General features: G+C 50.3%; 1 protein-coding gene across 1 annotated transcript in view; it reads right to left on the reverse strand.

Annotated features, from left to right (window-relative positions):
• Positions 1–5710: 5710 nt before the first annotated feature.
• The window catches only part of LOC122374728, a 29246-nt gene continuing 17414 nt past the window's right edge, over positions 5711–17542 (reverse strand). The window contains exon 5 of the mRNA XM_043353653.1: positions 5711–7707. Within this exon, the coding sequence (XP_043209588.1) occupies positions 6554–7707 (1154 nt within the window). The 3' untranslated portion in view covers positions 5711–6553. The remainder of the gene's footprint in view (positions 7708–17542) is intronic.

The raw sequence follows: 17542 nt of genomic DNA on the forward strand, positions 1-17542 counted from the left end.
ACATCATTCTGACATATTGCATCGCTTTTCTGCAAGATAAGCTAGCTGTTTGCAAGCAGCTGCAAGACGTAATTTAAAATCATATCCAATTTTTTGATTAGACTTTTCTAAAAACGTTATTTCGAGCGGCTAAAAATGAACATTTCATACTAGCCTCTGATTACTCATCTTTTTTTCCATATAGGTGCTTTGCTGCTTTTCCCTGCTACTTTTCGAGATATGCGCCAGTAAACCACATGATGTAGGGGCAATTGTCACCTCGCCGCTCTACTGAAGGCCCGGCGCTCTTTAAAACGCTGGAAGTTGTGAAAAACAAACGCTTATAATCTAAATGAAATATATGTCCCTGAGCTCAGAATTGATCAACGCACACAATGCTGTCAACATTTCTGGGCCAATCTAAAAAATTCAGTCATTATTAACCCCTAAACACAAGCCAGTGATAATCAACAACAACTTGCTCTTTAGTTAGACTTTTTGAGAAATGTTATTTCGAGCCGTTAAAAATGGCCATGCCATACAAACCACCAATCATCTTTCTGTCATGCCCTACTCGCAATTTTTGCTAATGCCTGCTACTCTTTGAGGTCACGTGACCTCACCATTAAAAGTGAAAGGGGAAATAAGGAAACTGTTGTTTTTGCGCATGGAATGATTTCAAACTATCTCAAGCACACGGAATCGTGATTTCGTGCACTCCTTGCAAGATCCGATGCTTTACTTTTGCATTTTTGACCTTCCATGACGTCATTTATGACGTCACACCGCTCATAGGAGTTTCTCGTCAATAACTCATGATCAAATTGAGCCAGCGACTCGGGAAAGCCACCAATGGACTCGGGAAGACCTCCCGAATCGAATGATATGCGATACGACCTCCTTCGATTAAGTTCGTGGCCTGATGGGCTCTGAACTGACCTTGACTCGAGGTCAATACCTTAAGTTGACCTCACCCGAATAAAAAGTATACCATTCGACGCGCCTGAGCCAGACGAACACGATGGTGCCAAAATCGCTGCTCTGCGAACATTTTTTGGGAAATTATTTGCCAAAAACCAAACCATACCTTGGGCTTTTTGACTTCACCTCAGAGTTTACCGGTTGACCTGGAACCTTAAAATCGGGTATTAATCGTTCCGCCTTGAAACGGCGCGCACGCTTGTTTTTTCCGCGAGGCTCTAGCTCCATTAGGGGCGAAACGGCAAAAAGGGGTCGTATCAACCCTCCCCCCCTCGGCCGGCCGAGGGGGTGGGGGTCCGACAATAGGTCCGGCGAGGGTTAAGCAGCCCCACCTCGTTTTTAGCATGTTTGCTTGTCACTGAGATCAACAACTCAATCACAAATAATTTCTAGCACTTTTCCGGACCCCCGGCCCAGTGTGCATCGTGCATAATTCATTAATGGCAGGATGTGTTGCTCTCTTTTTGCGCCATTATACTTCTCCGTTTATAACGTTGCCGCCCTCACCGCTCTGAATCCAGCTCTAGCTAAATGTCCATCACAGCTGTCTCACCCCAGCCCGTTCCCACGCAGGCTCGATGGAGTTACTAGCGGCAGACACGGTAGCCGTATGTATATCATCTCGTGACCCAGCGCGGGGAATGACACTGCTCGCCCCTATCTCAGGGGACTTGGGATCATCTCATCCCGGATCAGGGTCGGCCATGGATCGCGGACCAACCGGTCCACTGGAATATGCATAGAACGATTATTTGCTGCGCTACGCAAAATCGCAGCACGGTGCTGCGTCTCAGGCTGGATACTGCTTCACTTAAACAGCCTTTTGACTGATCGGGTGGCCTCACCTTGAAGGAAATGATGCTTCAATGGTTTTAATTAGTCAAATTGTAATATGTCAATCGTCGCAAACAATGCATGTGCGTAAGATAATTACTGAACAGATAATGTGGACTGCAGCTGTAACTGGATCTTAGCATTTGGCTGTTTTCATCATGATGAACAATAAATTACAAACGAATTTATGAAAGCACAACGAAGTTGAAGGTACTTATAAAGAAGGTAATAATACAGAACAAAGTGTCAAGAAAATTTAATCAGAGACAATACGTAGAACAAACTGAGCAGTGGGAGAATTGGTGATGATTATTATTCTAAGTTTAGCCTAAATTACTGTCCGAATCATTATTAACGCATAGTAGTATTAACAGTCATTCAGCTCCATCCTTATTAACTTGACATACGTCACAAGCACTCTTCAGCTGGGCAATATCGCCGTCAGGGGAGAGCAATAACACGGAGAGGAGCAAGAAAAGGAAGGAGTCTGAGGGAGATAACTACAGATGAGAGTGGCTTCCGTGAGCGCTATGCAACCCACCCACGCCTTTACATAGCAGGGCGGTACAGAGCGAGAGAGAGAGGAGCGAGAGAGAGAGAGAGAGAGAGAGAGGGAGAGGGAGTGAGGGTGAGTGAGTGAGAGGAGAGAGAGAGAGAGAGAGAGAGAGAGAGAGAGAGAGAGAGAGAGAGAGAGGAGAGAGAGAGAGAGAGAGAGAGAGAGAGAGAGGAGAGGAGTAAGTTTATCAGAACATTGAAAATCAGAAGAAAGACTAGAGAAAAATAAATTAATAGAAACCGAGAAACAAACAGACTAGACAGAGCGTGAGATGATGTTTTTTGTACTCCAGCGTAGATGGGTAGCCATACGGCTGCCCATCTACGTCCAGCTCTCAGTCCCAGCGGATAAAAACAACACCTAAGACTAGACAGACAGACACACAGCAGACAGACAGACAGAACAGACAAAGACGGGTGCTCTCAAACCAACACTGAATCCAACTTACAATATGGTCTTCTAGCAGACAGCAAAGTGCAAAACAAAATGGAAGAATGCTATAAGTAACAAGCACCATATATTTCGACAAGCAGCGGTGTTATGTCTCTGTTGTCTGAGCTATCCGGCCGAATTACCACTCCTCCCTCGCCGATAAAGTTTTATTTTATCTCCGCGTTCGAGGCGAATGCGGCCGTGGCGGCGGCGAGGACAGTGGTGGCGGCGTGTCCGGCTTATTGCGCCTGTCGGTTCGGCTTTATCGTTCCATTCCGGGTCGGCTCTGGGCGGCGGCTTTATCGCTGGCCGGTCGGGCCGCTCGCTCCGTCCGCCGCGCCGGTCGGCCGGCCGGGTGCAGTCAGTCCCCCTGTGCCCCGTGTCAGCCGGACGGTCGGTCTGCCGGCCGCCGACTCTGTGCCGCCAGCCCCACACGCGCCGCGCCGCCGGCCGGTGAGACGAGCCCGGCTCCTTTCTCTGGGCAGAATAATCGGTACCGGCATCAGCCTGCAAATTTCCTCGTGTCAGACGGGCATCTGCCGGGGTGGCTTCATTTCCGGCTGGACAGACCCGGATGCTGCGGCTACCGGCGGTGCCGTAAGACACGCTGACGGCGGAAAAAACAGGGCAGTGCAGGGTGGCGGCGTTGATACCGACTGGGAGACCGTAAAATTTGGGTGTATGATAATTTTGTGCAGCATAGTGGCCCAGTAGAAATAGCAGAAGCTCCACGACCTTACCGTGAAGGCTGACGACCTGCACATTCGAAAATTTACATGTTGTTTCGGCTCGTTTCAAGCAATAATCGATAAGTATTAATCAAGTATCTAATGGTCTTTGCGCTCCATTTGTTTCAAGTTTGCTTCGCATGAGTTGATGATGGGTAGAACTCCTTATGCTCCGTGTGCTTATGAATGCAAAGATGAACACGAGACAAAGTGAGTTATCTTTCAAGCGTTACTTCCTGGATTAAAGATTCATTTTCCGCGGCTGACGGTGCTCGATCAGCCATGCTGAAAAAGTTGGCTGTGGAATTTCACACGCTCGATAACTTCAAAACGTGGGAATAACGGATAATGCAGTCATTGTACATACATCAAGCTTCCCTGTCCGACAATGATCTATCTATTGAAAATGTCTGATCATATTTGTATTACCTGGGATAAGTTTTAATATGCAGGTTAAATAAATAAGCGTGAATTATCCCAATGACTTTTAAAGCAGTGAGGAAATTGACTGATTACATGCTAGTTACATATGTAGGTATGCGAGACTCAATTTTGCATACGCTGTTCCTGCAAAACTAATCACTGCATTTTTTCGAAGCATTCGCACGGCTGGCGTTGTTAATGCAGACATGACGGATTCGGCCTTCAACTATTTTTAGCGCCATTCACTGTTCCGGAACAGCGCCACTGAGCAACCGAAATTCGTTTTGCCGTCTATACCTTTGTATTATGCTTGCCATTTATTTCGCGCGTGCGTTGCACTTTTGGAAATTTCATTACCTACCATGACATCAGTGGGCGAGGAATCCGGACGCCGTAAACGGCCCGAGAAATTCGCTTTGTATTGCCTCAATTAATGAGTTGATTGGTTATTTCTAGCGCCATCGACCGGCGGGCCCGGTCCCCAGAGAGCCCTCTCGTTCGCCGGGCTGAGGTTGGCCACCGGCTGAGCTCCGCGACAGCTGCAGCTGCAGAACTGGGACGGGGCTGCAGCAGCAGCAGCAGCAGCAGCAGCAGCAGCAGCAGCAGCAGCAGCAGCAGCAGCAGCAGCGGTAGACGGAGAACATAGCTCAACTGGAGGAACACAGCAGCTAAATGAAAGCCCGGGCAGTGGTGTCGGACTGCAGTGTAGAACCTCTGAGAAACTGCGGTCACTGAGCGGCGGAAGGTCAACCAATGTGCTCGGTGTGGGTCCGTTGTGTCCGCCCGGCGACAAGCCGGCTATAAACGCCGCCGTGAACTCTGAGAGTCGCGCTGTATGGCGGCCGTCCGTCGTCCGTTGTCCTCGCCGGTTGGAGCCGCTCTCATATCGGTGGCCATCCGTCAGGCCGGTCAGCTGCAGCCCGACCGTGCCTCAGCTAATTAGTACGGCACCGAGAGGCTGCCGGCCGCCCCGCCCCACATGTCCTGCGACCGGGGATGGAGCAGCCCTAGACTGGAACGGCCCGAGACTGCAGGACAGGGCGGCCAGGACTGCGGGACAGGGTGGTCAGTGACTGCAGGATGGGGCGACCAGGACTGCGGGACAGGGTGGTCAGTGACTGCAGGATGGAACGGCCAGTGACTGCGGAGGAAGGCGCAGGTCGTTCGGGGAGGGACCATCCGCAGTTATATGCCGTCTACACGTTGGCTCACTGAGCGCCCAAGCACCCGTGCAATGCACAAAGCAACGGTGCAGAATGAGACACATGCATCAGTGTATGCCGCCTGTGACAAATGGAATGCGTAATTGAGTTCGTTGCCAGGCGGCTCTCAGACCTAACAGGTCGGAAATGCGGCCTTCTCGACTTACCTGCGGCTATTTTCGTGCCTGCCTTTGTGTGACTGGTGCTGCGATGCAAACGACCTCCGTGGCAGCGCTGTGCCCCCGCATCATTTTGGTTCGCCGTGGCCTTGGGCGACCCACGCACGCACGTGGCACGCAGGCACGGGATGCAGGGGTCAGTGGTCGAAAATGGTATCTATCTACCGCAACTAGTCATCTCCCTATCGGAAACGACGGCTGTGGCCGGCATCATCTCGGCCCGGCGGGCGAACGACCGTGCTCCGGGGCGGAATACGTGCGCCGGCTGCTCTTTATGGGCGCTCTAACGGCCGACCGGCGGATGTGCGCGGGACATTGATCTCCCCGGCACCGGACGCACTGGAGAGGGCCGGCACAGAGACAGAGCGAGAACACCTCCGGGCGCAGAGAGGCCACTCACCAAACATACGCCGTTTATTCGGCTCAGCTCACAGGGAGCGGACAACATTGTACTTGTGACGGGCATGGAGACACCGGCGGGGACCGGGCGCGGAGGGGACGGGGTGAGCGCGGCCACGGCGGATAGGTGGCCGACTGGCCGGTCTGCCGACTCACACGATCGGTCAAATCTCCTCACATCACTCACAGAACTGGACGAGTCCGATAGCCAGCCCAGACTAATCACCTGTCAGGACTGCAGCAGTGAGATCCGATCCGAGGGATTGTCAACAGTTATGGCTCTCTAGCGCCCCTAATATTTGGCTGTACATCATCCATCACTTGATATATCACTGATATCAACTTACTGCTGATAATCAGCAGCCAGTCATTACGTATCACGTCGTGGACATTAATTCGACACTGACAAATAGGTAACACTATCCACAAAGCCGACAACAGTCGACCTGTGAATGACATCTCCTATAATAACGCGAAGTAATACAGCAAACACTCTCTCCCTTGTCCGACGGAAAAACCTGGGCCACATCGACAGTGAGTCGTCTCTCTGTGCTGGACAGACTCCGCAACTCGCCTCCGCTCCCTCGCCAGGCCTTACCAACACCAACTGGACAACTGCCACCACTGCCTTCAAACCTCACACCGGTCAGTGATCCACACAGAGTCTGCTATGTCCGTCACGCTCAGCGGACAGCAGGATCACTGCAGTCCTCACTTGGTCTCTGGCGGCCGTCAGGAGCCAGGTCTGTTTACGGCCCTTCCCACGTCCTCCCTCTCCGAGGGTTCATTTCTCCGTGGATCGGAGAGTGAGACCAAACACACACTGAACCGCGTCGGCCGCTAGCGCTGGCTGGGCATCCGGGGTGCCTGAGAAGACGACTGGTTCCTGCGCGACTCGCGCGATGGGGAAAAGCCCAGCATGCGCTTGAACGCGCGTTTAAAGTTGGCGTTGCAGAGGGGATAGAGGACGGGGTTGAGCGTGGAGTTTAGGTATCCCAGCCAGATGGAGCCCATGTGCACGTTCTCGTCGACGCAGTCTGGACAGACGGCGACGGCCACGAAGAGGATGCTGTAGGGCAGCCAGCAGAGGATGAAGGCGCCCATGATGACGCCCAGCTGCACGGCCGCCTTCTTCTCCCGCTGCAGGATGATGTTGCCGCCGCCGGCCGGCGGGGGCTGCGACTTGCTGCCGTTCAGCTGCGGGGAGCCGCCGCCGGTCGGCGAGGTGCGCCGCTGGGCGCAGCTCGCCGCGCGCGCCGCCGCGTTCTGCAGCACCACGGCGCCTCGGCCGGCGCGGCGCGAGCGCGACCGGTGGCGGCGCGGCGCCGGCGTGCCGCCCAGTGACGCCTGGTCCGACTCGCCGTCAGCGTCGTCGGCCAGCTCGATCTGCACGTGCAGGCCGTCGTAGCGTCCGACGTACTGCGCCATGCCGCCGAGGTCGGGCAGCGCCATCAGGATCAGGTTGTCGTAGCTGACGGAGCCGTCGAGCGGTGCGCGCCGCGAGCCGGACGTGCGCCGCTCGACGCGCTGCTTGTCGGCCGGCTCGGCGCCGTTCGAGACGGTCCGGTTGGCCAGATGGAACCTGCCCACCTCCAGCTTGGAGCGCTGCCGGATCACAGCGAACATGCGCACGTACAGGTACATCATCGACACCCACGGGATGTAGAAGTTGAAGATGGCCGCCACCACCTTGAAGACCAGGTTCTGGGCGAATCCGGTCTCGCAGATAGACGTGCCGGCGTCGGGCAGCGGCGGCGACACGAGCCAGTCGAAGAAGACGACGGGCCAGATCCAGCTGGAGGAGAGCAGCCACACGCTGCTGATCATGGCCAGCGCGCGCCGCTTGGTGCGCCGCCGCAGGTACTTGAGCGGCGCCGTGATGCTCCAGTAGCGGTCCAGGCTGAGGATGCACAGGTTCAGGATCGACGCCGTCGAGGCGATGTAGTCGACAATGAGCCAGATCCGGCACATGGTCAGACCGAGCACCCACTCGCCTGGGGAGGAAGGGGGACGCTGTCAGTTCCTCGTGCACCCAGTCTCCTCATGGGGAGTCGCTGCCAAGCACACTCTCAGGATACATTCGGTGCGACTGCGATCCCTCACTAGCCGTGTAATGAGTGTCACTTAAGAATGAACTGCCAAGTCATGTTCCCAAACCTTCCGAACAGATTCGGGTGTCTCGATTGGACAGAATCAACCCTGACCGTAAAATGATTTTAAGAAAATAGAAAATAAATGATCATATCATTATGCAGGGCAAATTACATGACAAATTCATTTGTCTCTGTTGTCTGTCAAATTACATTCATTTGTCTGTCTGTCTGTCTGTAATTCTGTCTGTCTGTCCGTCTGTCTGTCTGTCTGTGCTCTCTCTCTCGCGCTCTCTCTCTCCCTCTCTCTCTCTCTCTCTCTCTCTCTCTCTCTCTCTCTCTCTCTCTATCTCTCTCTCTCTACCTACCTACCTACCTACCTAACTAGTAACTATCTACCTAGTACCTACCTATTATATCTTATATCTCTTTTTCTACGCCGGGTCTCTATTCGACGACTGAGTCCGTGAGTGATTATCCAGCCCGTCTGAGCTATTATCATCAGTTAATTTCCTTCCTGCTATAGGAACTTTGCTTAAAACTTTCGCCCATCAGGCACGTCATGCTAGAGGAAATTAAATGCAATTAATGGGATGACTTACGCCCTTCGAAAGTGATAATGACGCTACAGAAAGTAAAAGATGAGGCGCATTAGTAACAAAGTGTTCTCCCCTGCATTTGCCGTTTCTTTAAATGACAACTACGTGATTTGCATAAGCCCCTTTTTCATCTATTACGTTGAATACATTGCACTCGGTCTAAACTACAGGCATGTGCATTGCGCAATGCGTTCATTAGCACCACTGATGTGGGCTGGGATACGGCAATTTCCAGGACGGCAGCCCATTGGGAGCTTTCCAGTTTCATTATATTGGACCATCTTGACGAACTCTGGAAGATGCCAATGACGACCGATGAATGAAGCCACCACGAGAAAGCAGATAATTGATTATTAGCCTTACGAGGATTCAGTGCGGCCTTGTCTTGCGGTGCGCAGCGTTCTCTGCACCAGATTCCCGTTAAGTGGCAAGATAATTAGTTTGAGTCCGACCAGTAATGTAACGGCACACCGGCAATGTATGTAAGTACCGTGTCCATTCGCAGGGACACCACCATTTGGTCGGCCCCTGACGACAGCTTCAGTCAGAGCAAAACATCGGGCGTGTAATGCACCTTCTGGCTTCTCCGTAATCTGAGAGAACCTAGTTTGTCCCCGCCAGATCAGATCTCTTAGGTGATTTCAAACGCGAGAGGACTAATTACGTCTGGCACAGATTGAGTTAAGACTTTTGACAAAAATGTAGGTAAGAAATCAAAGGAATGCCTCACGGGTGGAACTTTGTGCGGAGCTGGGAGGGCCCGGGCGCAGCAAATCCGCCGCCGCCCTGGCGGTGACCTTGACCTCCGTGGTCTGTTGCGGCTCCGAAGCCAAGCCGGCGTCGAATTTGGAGAGCTCGGGCCCTCCCAGCTCGGCACAAAGTTCCACCTATGGAATGCCTGCCGCTCCAAAATCTATTGGATACCTACTTTCGATGTGCCTCAATTTCTTAGATTACCATTTTTCCATTGATATGACTTCAAACGAAGCGTGTACCGATTACGTCAATAGTCCAGTTTCCATCACATGTACATTACGAGCATACAAAGAAGCGTTGGCAAATCTACCGAACCCCTCTCGAATGAAACATAAATGCGCTTAATCTCGTCATTTGAAACTCACATGAACCGACTACCAAGTTGAAACGAACATGATATTGGTGGTGCAATATTCCCACCACCAAGAACAAAATCTGAACGCGCTAGTAGACCTATCACAATGTGGATTCATTTCCACGACTTGCCCACGCACATTTCGCTTTGACAGCGGCGCCCGTGGAGTGTGAATTTTCCCCACAGCCAGACTTCTCTGCTCGGTTTGAGTCGAATTCCAGCGGTAAATGTGCTGGATATTGCTCCGAAATGGCGCCCAATGAGAAGTGCCTCCTCAGATACTGGTCGTTATTTGCATGCATATGCGCTCCATTTTCCTAGACGGAGAAAGCCCTGGGAACCATTAGCGACGATAAGTGATGAATACGAGCCGACTCCGAGGTCGCCACTCACTTCGCAAATGATTTGGAAGATTTTATAGTAGTCAAGCCGTGTTAAAACATTTCAGTCGCATTTAATTTAGCGCAGCATTATATAACATCAGTTCGCTAAATAAGGTAAAAAGTAGGTACATGATAGCTCAGATGCCTGCTGGTCACCAACAGTACCCACCGTAGTCACTAGCATGCCTGTAACGTGTTCGGTGTGGGTGACGTCATCGTGGGAATAGTGCACCTTTTCTGAGGAAATCACTTTGATAAATATATCGTGTGGGGATTTTTTCCATAATTATCAGAAACACTTTAACGAAAAAATATAATGTATAGATCAAATGCCATTTCATAAATGTTTTTTTTTCAACTCCCGCGAGTGATCACACCATGACGTCAGCCGGCTGTGCGTAGTGTCTCGTGACGCCACCTGGTATTTACCGCCTTGACATTACTTACACATCTGGTCTTAAATCGTGTAAATGATATCCTGAAGGCTAGCATGAACTAGGTCTACATTTTTTTTTTTGTGAATGCATATGTGAGTAAGGTATAAATGATGTTCTATTTAAGTATTTTGTTCCTCTCTCCATCTCTATTCGTCTCTCTCTCTCTCTCTCTCTCTCTCTCTCTCTCTCTCTCTCTCTCTCTCTCTCTCTCTCTCTGTCTCTCTCTCTCCTCTCCTCTCTCTCTCTCTCTCTCTCTCTCTCTCTCTCTCTCTCTCTCTCTCTCTCTTTCTCTCTCTCTCCTCACAAAGGCAAATTTTGAATGTTATGTATTTTCATATTAAAGCCAATTGGGCAATTCATTCCTTATTCGCCTAATGTTGAATCGCCACTGAGCAGACGGATGGTCGAGCCAACAGGCAACACAAGACCTGTTTGCTACTTCGGCGGGATGGTCTGCCGATGAGTAATGTCCCAACTCCCAACCATCCTTCTCCCAGCCTCGCTGATAAGTGACCGCCCCGCTCACACATTATCAGGAGTATCCAGTTCCACCGCCCAGCCGGGGAGGGTTTGCCGGAGGCTTGGCGTGCCGTTTCACTCCATAGTAATCGGCCGCCCCGGGCCACTGCCGTCATCAGGTTACTAAGCACACTGTGCAACACGAGCGGGCCCACCGGCCAATGGGAGTGCCCCAACTTCGGCAGTGCAATCAGACATTTACCTATTTCATTTTTAATTTCTGCGCCCCACTCATTGAACAAGCGTAGTGGAGTCAGGAGCTCCCTCAGCTTGTAGGGGACGACCGATGGTCCGCGGCGTCCACGTCTGTCATTTGACCCCGACCTGCGGCGAGTGGTGGGCGGCTCAGAATTACCTCTGTCGACACTGAGCCGATACGGCCCGCTCATCGGTCGTCGGTAGCGCCGGACAGGGTCGGGATGATGACCGGAGGTCGGTGGTGATGACCAGGTGGTAACCGGAGTTAGCGCCGGACGGGGTCGGGGTGATGACCGGAGTCAGTAACACCGAACGAGAGTTGGTCGGTGGTGGTAACTGGAGGTCGGTGGTGGTAACCGGAGTTAGCGCCGTTTATGGGGAGCGGCGCTGCTAACCAGAGTTAGCGCTGCTAAGCGGAGGGTTGCTCCCTTGACCGGAGGTTTGCGCTGCTGACTGGTGCTCAATGTCCCTAAACCCGGTAATTATAGATAGCGGCGGACAGCGCGCCAGCACACCGTCTCACATGTCAGCTCTGAGCTCGATGGAGTTTGGAGCCTTCCTGTGATCTTAGCATGATATGCCTACTCGACGTGAGATAATCCCACGCGGATGCGATACCTTGCCGGAATACCGGTAAATTCCCTCCGCCACAGCCGAGTACTTTCATGACACGAGCGTGCTTCAGTTCAGACTGAAGTCGGACAAAATTGTATTCATCGATCAAAGGTCGAGAGTTGATGGACAGCCACCTGGCAACTGAAAATGAAACGCCACCTCTGATCCGGCGCCTTGGCCCCTGGCAATCGATTTGATCAACACTTCTGCATAAACATTAAACAGCATGGGTCATTTTGCAGGGGCGGAACAAACACAGTCGTACTCAGAGGCCATATCTGACGTTTGGCAAACTCCTAAATCACAGCCGAATAGAAATGTCCACGGATACCGTGAAGCAGGCTATTAGAATTGTTACTACGAATTAGGTGGCTTATTGACTGTAAATTGTAGGATGTGTCTCACATGAAAGGATGCATAACGAACGATGGTGTGCATTCGTGTGCTTATGCCCTCTATATATGGCGCTGCAATGAACGTAATATATGCCCTCGGACACAGGAAGTAGCACTAAAGCTTTACACACATGCTGTATTTCACACAAAGTACATATGAAACTAAGAAATCGGCCGTGACACGCGTGTTTCTTTTTTCCAACCAAAGGAAGGCGCTATACCCGAAGATGCTTCTTGGTAAACAAACCAAACAAAAACAAACATAACCTAACCTCACCTGACCTAACCTAAAACCTACAAACCTACAACCTACAACCTAACCTGCAACCTAACCTACAGACCTACAACCTACAAACCTACAACCTACAAACCTACAACCTAACCTACAACGCGCCAAAAAGTTCGGCCGGCGGCGGGGATCGAACCCTAGTTAAAGGGACCCTCCCACCTTCAAAAAAGTTAATGAATTGGCATGAAAGTGATGTCGCTCGGTTCAGAAAGAGCAAAAACGAATATCTACCAAATTTCATCGAAAAATATTCACCGGTTTTCAAGATATTAGACATTTACTTTTGTTTACTTTTTGGGATCTCCGCTGTTCCTATGCGACTTTATTTGAAAGTGCGGCATTTGTTGCGCGCAAAGCAGCATATACCACCGCGTGCTACAAAACGTTTTAGTCAAACATTTAACGGACGTTCGAAAGCCTGATGACGTCATCAGATTCCCGTAATGGTTAAGAGATAGGGACCACGCTAGTCCCACCCTGCAAGTAAAGGGAAGAAATTTCTTGAACACCATAAAGCTGCGGGGGTTGCGACCAGGATAAATGGTGGTTTCTGAGCCTGGCCGCAAACTTGGCTATCTCAACTCAAAACTAATGTTAAGGTGGGAGGGTCCCTTTAACAGATCACGAGGCGAGTATACTCACCACTACACCACGCAGCCAGCTGGCTGGTGAGAGGTGTAAGTCACTTTTCAATGACGCAATGGGATATTCTCCGTATAGCGCCTTCCTTTGGGTGGAAAAAAGAATTACGCCCGTGACACTGCGATACGATTAAGCATAAAGGAAAATATCGAGCGTGGGCTACGACCGCTTGTCCACGTTTTTGTGGAGGGCTACGTCATATGTATATGTTACGGGTCATATGCTAACTTGGGCAGTATGCAAACTGCCCGGGCAGTATGCATACTACCCAACAGCCCGGGCAGTATGCATACCGCCCGGGTAGTATGCATACTACCCGACCCCTTGGGCAGATGCATACAGTATGCATACTGTATACCGCCCGTATGCAGTATGCATACCGCCCGGGCAGTATGCATACCTCCCGGGTAGTATGCATACCACCCACCTTTCTTCTCACGGGCAAGATGTTTACTCGGGCAGTATGTTGACTACGCTTCGTGAGGCTTGTTAATGCAATAACTCGCGTATATATGTGAATGACAAACGTTTTAACCTTCCGGGTGGTGGGGGGGGGGGAGCATTTTTGTCCCCCCTTAGTTTTTTTTCGATATACCTCCAGAATTCCGCTGCGCCGATTGCAACCAAACTTTCAGTACCTTCCCGGGATCGTAGCTATTATACATTGTGACCAAAATTTTCCAAAGGCTATGATAGGTTGGCCGCTAATGACGTCGGAGTGACGTCATTTCTGCCATTTTCGACCCAAAAAAGGTTTCGCGGGAAGAGCTGTCAGGCCTACAGCTTTATAGATACAGAAAGTGTTTAACCCGCGCCCCAGTGGCGGTCTCGGCCAACTTCGCCCTAGTGGGGGGGAGGGGGGGGGGCATATGTTACCACCCACCTCTAACTCAAAAACTAAGAGGGCTAGAAAGACGCGGTAAAAAGCAGTCGATAGCTCTTAACCCGGCACCGCCTGGGCTATTTCCGTACCCACATCAGCCTGGGGGGGGGTCGGATCCGACCCCCCCTGTTATCTCGAGAACCAATGGTCGTATCGAGCCCCGCGAGGCGGCGTTCGAAAGGTCTCTACGAGACCTTCCCAAAGCACTCTTAAGATTTTAAGATTGAGGTCAACTTTCGGGTCAAGGTCAGGTCAAAGGTCAAATTCAGGGGTTTTGCATGAATAGGCATACGGACAGCGGAATCGATAGCTGCTGCTCGAAACTCACCACAAGTGACCTCAAAGACCTAGTGAAGGCACCATGTGCGTATAGGGGTCATACTAAGTACGGGTCAAGGTCAGGTCAGGTCACGAAAGGTCACGGTTTTCACTTTCTGCTACATGGGCGTGCGACACATGTTTTATGGCTTATTTTTCACGCCAAATCCGATGGTAATGGTTATATGTGACCCCAAGTCACTGTGCTGGTGATAAGTGTACATTGAAAGCATAAAAAATCGTTAATTCCATACATAACTAAACAAGGGCTAAGAAAAAAAGTCAATTTTTCAACTTTTTATTTTTGACATAAAAATGCACTTTTCTAGACGAGCTTTGTCCCAGGAATCTAATGGTGCCATTTGTTTTCACATGCGATGTTCAGAAGTGCCTCTAATTCGCGAAAATGCTTATGACGTCACCATGCCCTATGCATGTTGGAGCTATTTTTTACAATTTGGGGGTCAAAAATCAAGATAGAAAGTTGAAATTTGGGACATCTAATATTCTAATAGAGCTCTATAACATATATTCCGGTTTTTTGGAAATTCTCAAAATTTTGGATTTTATTAGCTGTTTTCCAAAAAATACAGTTTTTTGAATTTTTAGGGGTGAAAAACGCATTTTATGGCAAATCCGAGATAGCCATTTTGAAGAACTCGTTAAGCTGCGTCTTTTCATGTCCTTAATTTGCAATTTGCTTAAAACCTCGATTTTTGGTGATTTTTTTAAACATTTACCATTTTTTGACTGAAAATGCCATGTAGTTACATCACTAAAATCGATATATCTCAAAAAAATTTTGAAATTTTTTTCTTAAAAATTGCACAGGAGACGTCAAATTGATGGGGGAGAAGGTATGCCAAGTTTCAAGTTGATAGCGCAAGCGGTTCATAAGTTATTCAAGAAAAACGGAGGGGGGGTCGGATCCGACCCCCCTCCAGGCGGTCGCGGGTTAACCCGCGAGTTGCTGGGGGGGGGGGCGTTAAACGCCCCCACTTTTTTCGCCGGGCCATAGCATAAAAACGGCGCGCCGCAGGCGCGCCAAGTTTTGAGTACCTGTAGGGCTTATTGTGACAAGCTTGAAGCTTATTGTGACAAAGTTTCAAAAAAATCGGCCGGAAAATTTTTGAGATATCGAGGTTTTAGTGACGTCATGATTTCTGAGTTTTCGACCAAAAACGGCATATGTTCAAAAAATCATATAAAATCACAGAATAGACATACAGACATGCCGTAAACGTCATTAGACTGCCAATACCATGAACAATCAAATGGCTATCTTCGATTATTGATTATCGTTCCGCATTTTCCAAAATCTTGAGCTGAATCTTGGCAATTTCTCGTGACTACTTCACGACCATGATACATGCATTTCTTAAATTGAACCTTTTTAGCCAAACACGTACACATATGATAAAATGAATGCCACCAGCGTGTTCTACGCCCAAAATTACCCATAAAACATGTGTCACAGGCTGCGAATATCAGTTTTGATTTTCGGGGATATGTGCCTGCCCGGTTGACCTGACCTAGACCCTGACCTATGCTTGACTGACCCATACATGGAGCTGACACTCTTGCCCAGCCAGCAATCCCACTCCGTTCCCGATCGGGATTTTCGGACTCAGCCCGCACCACCCCGATCGGGACCGGAGTGGGACGGGATTGGGAAATGAGACACTTTGTACGGGCTGGAACGGTCCGGATATCCCAGCCTACCCCGCACGGCCGGTTGGGAGATCCCGCACGTATCCGGACCGCCTTATGACGTTTTAACAAGCGCTGAACTCCGATCCCGATCGGGATTCCCCAAATCGCCCCGCATAGCCGGTTCGGAAATCCCGCACGCATCCGGACCGCCTTATGGCATTTTAACAAGCGATGAACTCCGATCCCGATCGGGATGTCCCAACTCGGCCCGCACGGCCGGTTTGGGAATACCGCAGGCATCTGACATATTCACCGCAGTCTTATAACCGCAGATTGCTGTTATGCAGATGCGACCACTTTGCTTGCGCCACCGCAACCCCCTCGCCTCTTCATTATTCTCCAACTCAACCTTTATAATGCCTGCACGACAAAATGAATTACATTGGACACTGAAATATATTAACAAATTTACTGGTAGCACACAGGTCAAATTTTCACAAATTCACAGCCTGGCCAGCACATTCGTGGCGTCGGCCGTCATCTTAGCGCCGCTGCAAGGCGCTGGCACAGCGGACTCACTTCCGGTGTTCACAGTCATTATAGCAGGCCTGCGCCTTGTTCGTGTCGGCTCCTCTGCGGACAGTGTGTCCGTCTGCCGTCACGAGCTTCAGAGAGCCACCGCAAAACTAGACGGCTGGCATCTGGTCGGGCGATTCACCACTGTGCGAAGAGAGCATCTGAAAATGACCAAGAGGTTATTAATCAAAGTCTGGGACACACTAAAAATCACTAAGAAATAACCCACATCTGACATTTCACATGGTATGCCTGATAATTCATGCTTCAAACCTACAATGCAACCATTAACGACACTTGACAATGAGACCAAACATCTTCTGTCCATGATAACTGATCAAACATGCGACAGCACGAGTGTAATTCACATGCCGTACAACCACAACGAACATAACAATTTCTATTACCTATAGCTTTCCCGCTCCCTACATCACGGATGAAGTGTGCACTATACTCACCCTGTTCTCAAAGACGGACTGATTTCCCTGCAACGACAACAGTTGAACCGACCGCTTGCTCGAGCCAGTTCAAAAGCAATATCCTGATGCAGCAGCTCAAAGGAGGGATCGACACTTGACCAACGCGGCAGCTAGACTGGCCGCTGCCCTCAGAGGACGCGTCTGCCTGCACGCGGCCCATCTGATTGCTTTTCCAGGCTTTGTGGGCCACCGGATATGGTGCCCGAAGCGCCTTCTCAGATCGGTTGGGATAACAACGTAAGTCACAAGCCTGTCTAAACATGGGATTCGATTGGGCTATCCGTACCGCGTCCCAACCGATTAAGCATGCGGTCCGGAAATCCCAAGTCGCCCCTACCGCCGGCCATCGAGGTCCGGCATCGATTGGGACAACCCAAGCCTACCCAACCCGGTAGGGACTAGAGGTGTCAATTTCAGAAATTTCTTGTCCGATGTCCGTCCAATGTCCAAAATCCTAGCTCACTTTTGTCCGAAAAATGTCCAAGGCATGGATTTGTCCGAAAACTGTCCGAAAGCTGGATATGGAAAGAGAGGATGGGGGAACTGATCTATATTAGGTATATGTTATTATGTACCACATGATAACTAGATAACAGATATCCGCCATCTGGTTCTGAGAGCAAAATATTGCCAACTAAAAAT

The sequence above is a fragment of the Amphibalanus amphitrite genome, unplaced genomic scaffold, assembly GCF_019059575.1.
Source record: "Amphibalanus amphitrite isolate SeventyFive unplaced genomic scaffold, NRLGWU_Aamphi_draft 001703F_arrow, whole genome shotgun sequence".
Lineage (NCBI taxonomy): Eukaryota > Metazoa > Arthropoda > Thecostraca > Balanomorpha > Balanidae > Amphibalanus > Amphibalanus amphitrite.